The 7,559-nt window shown below is 33.4% G+C and overlaps 1 protein-coding gene across 1 annotated transcript; it reads left to right on the forward strand.

Moving 5' to 3' along the window:
- Positions 1–4,504: 4,504 nt before the first annotated feature.
- LOC107434105 (RING-H2 finger protein ATL74) lies at positions 4,505–5,605 on the forward strand. The gene has a single exon (XM_016045520.4). It carries the CDS (start codon positions 4,702–4,704, stop codon positions 5,290–5,292), a length of 591 nt encoding a protein of 196 aa, XP_015901006.1. The 5' UTR covers positions 4,505–4,701; the 3' UTR covers positions 5,293–5,605.
- Positions 5,606–7,559: the final 1,954 nt, after the last annotated feature.

Consider the following 7,559-nt stretch of genomic DNA (forward strand, 5'->3'; position numbering starts at 1 on the left):
CTTTGCTTTTATGTTTTTGTTAGATTAATGTTTTTATTTTTTATTTTTTTATTTTTATGTTTATGTTGTTTTGTTATTAAAAAAAAAGAAAAAAGAAAAGAAGAACAAAATTAATATTTATGTATATGTATATAAAATCTAGCAACAATCCAGATATCCTAATAATAGAATTTATATATACATATATCATTTTCTTTTAGTTTGCTACATTTTGTTTTCAAGGTTTGTGTTTACTGTGTTTTAGCATGAAGACATGTTGCCTATGATGAGAAATTGGTTTCTTCATAATATTCTTATGCTATAAAAAATGTTTTGAATATTTTGTGTTTTGATGCATGTGGGGTTTGGTTTATTTTTAATCCCATATTTCCATGAGCACATAAGCTTTGATATTTGATTGTTTGATGTACTTAGAGAAAGTTTATGCCAATTAATTCCTTTAAGATCTTAAGGAACTCTAAAACTTGTTTGGTTGACATTTCAGGTGAAATCATAGGTAACACTTGATTGAGGACATGATTTAGGCCTTCTTCATATCATATTTTTGGCCTTTGTAGCTACTCTTGAATTGAGTATTATCATTTGATACCCTATTGAGCTAAATGACTTATATTTTTGTTGTTATCCCCATACTAAACCTAAATCATTCTTCGTGAATTTTTACTGGTTTTCTTGTTTGGTCATTACTTCTTATGTAAATTGATATTAATAGGACACATTTGTTGGAATTTCATTAGGGAGGAAGGTAAAGTTTTTTGATAATAGATGTATGATTGAGGGAGTTTTCTTTTAAAAAAATAAAATAGAACAAAAAGAGGAAGAGTCTTAATTATGAATTGAGGGGGGGGGGGGGGGGGGGGGGGAGGGGATTTAAAAGAGTTATCCCTTTGGTTGTCTGATTTTAATAATAAGTTTATGGTATAATTCATAGAAAGAGAAAAATTGAAAAATGAGTAAAAAAAAGTAAAATATTTGTTGAAACAACTTAAAGAAGTGTGAAATAAAAGGTGAAACATCAAGTAATGGGGTAGAATTGTGAGGGGAAAAAAGGTAACTAGAAGAATCCTATTACGGTAATATACTTAAGAGGTAATTTGAGCTATAATTTTCTTAAAATCCTATCTTTACTTTAGCTTATGGTACAAGCATAGTAATGTCCTACTCATCTTTTATTGAGTGATTAACCTACATTAGTGGAGAATCACATGAAAAATAAGTTTATGGAGTCATTAATTCACATATAAAGATACACCACTGCATTTAATGGCACAAATAATTTTATATGAAGAACGATTGAATATTAAGGGCCATATACGCCCACACATATAGGGAGTTAAAAAAAAAATTGAATTCCAGGTCTATTTGAAATACTAGATTTTGCAACAGTTTATAATTTCATTTGATATTAATAAAGTAATCTTTAAGGAAAATTATAAGAATCAAGCTATGTGTTTTGTTTTGGTTGTTTTATTTTACTCAAAGATAAGCAAAACGCTAAGTTTTAGGAAGTTTGATAAGTTTATTTTATATCAACTTAACTTAGTCTCTAAGCTATGTAGTTAGCTGGTTATTAAGTATGTTTTGTTATTTTGTAGGTTACGTTGTGTTTGGTAGCTAGTAAAATGTCATCATCCATAAATGTTTTATTATTTTTGCAAGTTATGTTGTGTTTGGTAGCTAGGAAAATGTCATCATCCATTGACCAATAGAGAGCCCTAGCATTTTACCTAAAGTGTCACGACACTCTAAACATAACACATAACATTATTTTCTAATGACTAGAGCACTACTGCACTCAAGCAAGATAGGCACGACTCTAATCAATGATTGTGCCTAATGATTTTCAAAGTAAGAGAGTAGCAGTGCTCAATCATTAAAGTTGTGGTACAACATCAATTTTTGGTAATTAGGGTTATTTTTGTCCAAAAATTCATTAGAGAACTCTAAAGATAGAGGGAAGTAGCTTGTGAAGGGGGATTATAACACCTCACCTCCATTGTAGGCCTATCACTCACTGTTGATATTGTCCCCAATTTAGCCACCACACTCAGAAGGTCACCCATCGTTGGAATGCTCTCGCCTAAGTATGGTTAACTTTGGAGTTCTTTCAAACCTTGAGGCCAACCGCTCCAAAAAGGCTTCGACTTTATAAGGGTAACTATCATTATATTTGAATCATCCTTTGATCTACACCTAAGTGATGAGGGATTGGACTCCAAGTAGCCTATCAATGCCCCACACACACCAACATTGGTGGTCGCAATCTACCTCCCCTGAGGCCCAACGCCCTCATTGGCACACTGTTGACGGGGTGTACGTTCTGATATCACTTGTAACACCCTACCTTCACTTGCGAACCTATCATTCTCTACCGATATTGTCCTTAATTTAGCAACTGCACTCGATATGGGGTTTTTCATTTAAAGCGTCTAATGAGTCACCCATTCTAAGATTGCCCTCGCTTGAGCATGCTTAAGATTTGAGTTCTTTTGAACCTTGAAGACAATCGTTCTGAAAAGGCCTTGCGTATTATCTCCTAATCCATACTTGGACGATGTGGAATTGGACACCAGATAGCCTGCCAGTACCCTGCACTTGTCATACTGATCTTCACCAGGATTATGAACATTTTAAAGTAGAATACATAGCAAGAAAGAGAATAAGTGCTAGCGTTCAATGAGAAGGAGAACACACTTTTAAGAAGATTTCAACTTCAAGCTTATATCTTTGATCTTAGTCTTCTTCCCGTACTTTCTTATCTTAGTTATAATGGTTGATTACATTATATACATGTCTATGATTGTTCCAATCATGTGTAACTAAACATCAACTAGGGCTTAGATGTAGCCATGTGTAACTAAACAAATATTATGGTGAACTTAGGATAGCTATGATTGGTAGTAACCAAACTAATTCAAATTAGCGAAACTTTGATGAAATTTAAAGTCCTAGTTCTTCTTCAAATTGGTTTGGAACTCGTTTAATTTTTAAGCATTATTATTACTTATGCTGGATTAATTTAATTTGCATCATTCTTTATTTGAGTTTTCTTAATAATACTACGCATTAAACTAGGTTAGTAATTAGTAGTAACAATCTATATAAGACAATATTTTATATACTAGTGTGAATGATTCGTATACTTGTGAAACTTCACAATACACCTTCGTCTAATATGTTAAGTCACAATCCTAATCAATGCGCATTCTCACTTCATTGTATGTTAAAGTGCAATGCGATTCAATAAATGACAACTAACCCCAATCTATAATATTCCTAATGGACTTCTTCGAAGCATGACATTTGGTAAAATTGTCTTGCTCGTTGTACATGCTTGTATTTCACCTTAGAGTTGGATTTTGAATGATTCTGTAGTTTGATGTACATTGGGCTGCACTTGCTTCATGCTTAGACACTCTTCTTTGGTCTTTATCATATACAAAACTCATTTCTCATTTATTCAAGTGGAGTTACAGTTATGGAATTATTCTTTTAATTATTTATCTTTTTTACATATTAATATTGAAATAATATACAATTCCTAATGGACGTCCCTCCAAACTTGACATTTGGTGAAACTGCCTTGCACTAGGTACTTGCTTGCATTTCACCATAGATTTGGATTTGGATGAGTCATCTAGCTTTATGGAGCTTGGGCTGCACTTGCTTCATGTTTTGACACTATGCTTCGGTCTTTATTGTAGACAAAACACATTTATCATTTATATATTCAAGTGGACTTACAGTTAGATGATTACCTATGTGCTACGGAAATCATTTGTTTATTTATCTTTTTGACATTCATGTTGAAATAATATATGCGATCCTCAACAAGTATTGATAATGAAACAACAATTTTGATTTCATACTTAAATGCACATTCTATCAATACATATTATATATTATATATGTATATGAAAGTCTGACCCATATCACGGTAACTTGATAGTTTAATTAGGTGTTCTTTTACTAATTATTAGATTATATTAAGAGTTATAATTTAAAATTTAAAATTATCAAATTTAGATTTTGTGACATATTAAAACTTTAATAAGGAAAAGTGAATCCTATTGAGACACGGTAATTAATACATATAATTTTAAATCTCAGCTGTTAGTGTAATCCATTGACTCGAAAAAGAAAATTTTGATATTAATTCTCATATTAAAGATCTAATTTTAGCTTGGTTTTATATACCAAAATTATTTTTGTTTGCAGTGAAATTGCCAAGCATAGTATATATATATAAGTTCACCACCGGGTCCACTCGCTACATGAGAAGCACTAGACGATGCGATTTTGCAAGAAACAAAAAACTCCACTCTCCATCCCCACCACAAATATTGACAATAATTATGGAGGGAATCTAAAGTAAAATAAAAAGGTTTTCGTAGTGGCTCTTGAACTCAACCTCCTAAAGTTATATCCTGTCAAGAATTAAAACTATTTTGGAGTTTTACTTTTTCTCCTGATAACATGATGTCGACTCCAAGTTGATAAAAACAACCAATGGAAAAAATTGATTTGTGCAACGCTCTTTCTGAGATAGATGCTTTTCTCTACCTTTGCAAGCGCATAAGAAAAAGGGATCAAGAAGAAGACAATGGATTATCAAGTAAGCATAAGCATATCCCATGACACAATTTCCCACATTGACCTACACTCCATTCCTCTACATGCCTCACTTGTTTTCCTTTCTGCATGTACTACCATCTATGTCTCTTCCTCCTCCATCAAACTCTACTATCTATCTCTATCTTTTCCCCACTAAAAACCTCCATACTTTCTATGGCTCAAACACACCCTCCCTCTCCTACTCCGACCTCCACCATACCTTGTCATGATCATCAACCAGATTCCATTGATTTCAATATCATGGTGATCATGGCCGCCATTATATGTGCATTTGTTTGTGCTCTTGGCCTTAATTCTACATTACAATGTGTTTTTCGATGCGCTAATCGAGTCTTCACAGAGCCAGTGGAATGGGTGGCTTCCCGGAGGATCAATTCGGGACTAAAGAAAAGAGAAATGGTTGCTTTGCCTACTTCAACGTATGAGAATTCATCGCCGGCTGGGTCTCCATCATCATCAGCTTCGGAATGTGCTATTTGTCTGGTGGACTTCTGTGAAGGGGACAAGATACGGGTTCTGCCCAAATGTAAACATCGCTTTCATGTTGTTTGCATTGACACGTGGCTTCTCTCTCGCTCTTCTTGCCCTAATTGCAGGAATAGGCTCAAGTCTAATGACTACTCCAAGCCCTCTCTAGAAGAGATTCTCACTTCTTAGTTGGACAAGTTTACTTGTTTAGTGTAATTCCTACTTTGTTCTATTTTACGACTTCGCTATCTGTTCTTATATATATAAGCTATGTGTCATTCTTTTAGTCGAGTATTTAGTAGAGAATTTTGGCAGCCTGATATCATATATAAACATATTTTAGTGGCAAGCTGTACTTTTACTAATTTAGGTTGCGCTTATTCACCAAATTAAAAAAAACAAAAAGGAAAAAAAAAAAAGATTGTTCTTGCTTCTCTTCCTCTTTATCTTTTGTTCTCCTTTATATTTTTTATGAAATAAAGTTATCAAAATTCGATCTTAACGTAGGCTTGCTTGACATCTCACTCAAATTAGAGGTAGCTTTAATTTAGAAAAACACTTTTTGTCATCATTGATAATAATCACCATTAAAATTGATATGTCATTTGATAATTTTAGTGGTTGTTCAAAATGGTTAACTTTTCTAAGTTAGGATTTAAAATAAAAGAAAAAGAAATTACTATATAATTAAAGACTACCAGACGAGTATGGTAGCTTAGTCGGTACGAGCACCACCATCTACGTTTACTATGCTGGATTTGAATCTACCGAAGGATAAAAAATGCGTCAGGACATAGCCCAAAAAAAAAAAAAAAAAATTAAAGACTACCAATGAATAATAGCTATGTGAGCAATGATACCACTGATTATTATGATCATTGATAACAAATAGCATATGATTCTTCAATATAATCATTTAGTAACTTTTGGGTGATTCTGCTAGTGAGCCTCAAGCCCAATTTTCTTTTGTTTCGATAGGTAGAAGTTGGAAGCTGGAGTGGTAGATTAACTCACATAAACTTGGCAATCTATGTACATTTCCACGGAAATTTTAAATTGATTGTTTTTGGATGGAATCCAATTTGTTATGGAAAAACTTCATAAATCCAGTACTGTTTTTATATTTTGCTCCAAATAATTTTCTTTTTCAATTATGCCTGGAAATATTAATTCCTTCTAATTCTTTTGACACTAAAGTGGATCTAAAATTTAAGAAAGAGATCATATTTTTTAAACATATAAAAGTAAAAGGGGCCCTTAAGAGACAGTAAGTAGCAAGGCCTACTACACTCCTTTATATGTAAAGTTACGTTCAATTCAGCAAGTGAAAAAAATAAAAAATAAAAAAGCAGTACAATGGGCGTACATATTGGGCTTCAAGATTAACGTCAACGTTAGTTTCTTTGAACCCTTTTGAGGATCTGTTTTACTAAACATATATACATGTTTGACTCTAGAATTTGCAACAAATTCTGCAATCATTAAATCGTATGCCATATTATACTCGAGACAGCGTGACAGACAACCAATTTGGACTTGTTTCCCAAGGATATATGTCAGTTGTACGAAACGCAAGTGGACAAGTGTCACGGACTTGTTTGTTTACCCTTCAAGCCGTGCGGCCTTAGTTGCTATTCCGACCCTTTGTTGCAACTAAGTAAGCCTTTTGCCCACTAAAAGAGAAAGCTAAGCAAAGAAAGCTAGAACACAAAGAGAGTTTGGGAGAATGAAAGTATATTACTTGAAAGAGAGCTTTACAAGTATAGATGAGATTTCTTCGATGGTTTGGCCAAATGAGGCCTCCACCTATTTATAGGCATACAAAGCTTAATCCTACGGCTATAATTGCTTTAATCCTACGGTGGAGAATGGTTCCCACCTACTCCCACCTACTTTACATAAAATATCTAAAGAAACATCTAGAATGGATATGTACATGGCTTGGCCCATTGTAAGGCCCAAAATAGGCCCAAAGTGGATTATAAGGCCCAAAATGGATTGGAAGGCCCAAAATGGAGAGAATGCTCACCAAGTGTTTGATGAAATGCTTCAACCGTGACATTCTCCCCCACCTATGCCGTCGACGTCCTCGTCGAGCTTGCTTCATGGAACCTCTTGATAGCAGGTTCCCAACTTGCTTCGCTAGCGGGAAGTCCTTTTTCACGGGACGTGACACAAGGCACACTGGATGTCCATTTGCCAAGAGAAAGATTGCATATCTCTTTTCCCTTGTACTGTTAAACTTTTATGTTATGTTTTTGATTATCTTATAACAGCTTCAGAAAATGAAATGAAGCAAAAATATGTAAACTCCATTTTTTTTTTTTTGACTTATTATAACATATCACAAAATAAGGATACATAAAAAAAAAAAAATTTAAAAAAGCTATTTTTCATGAAATTAAAAAACAGAATGCTTTTCTCCACCTCTTTTTTAATTTTTTATATTTTATAAT

The sequence above is a fragment of the Ziziphus jujuba genome, chromosome 1, assembly GCF_031755915.1.
Source record: "Ziziphus jujuba cultivar Dongzao chromosome 1, ASM3175591v1".
Classification (NCBI taxonomy): Eukaryota; Viridiplantae; Streptophyta; class Magnoliopsida; order Rosales; family Rhamnaceae; genus Ziziphus; species Ziziphus jujuba.

What these genes read in the sequence shown, in the direction of transcription:
- LOC107434105 (XM_016045520.4), top strand. Translation starts at nt 4,702, where the DNA reads ATGTACTACCATCTATGTCTCTTCCTCCTCCATCAAACTCTACTATCT.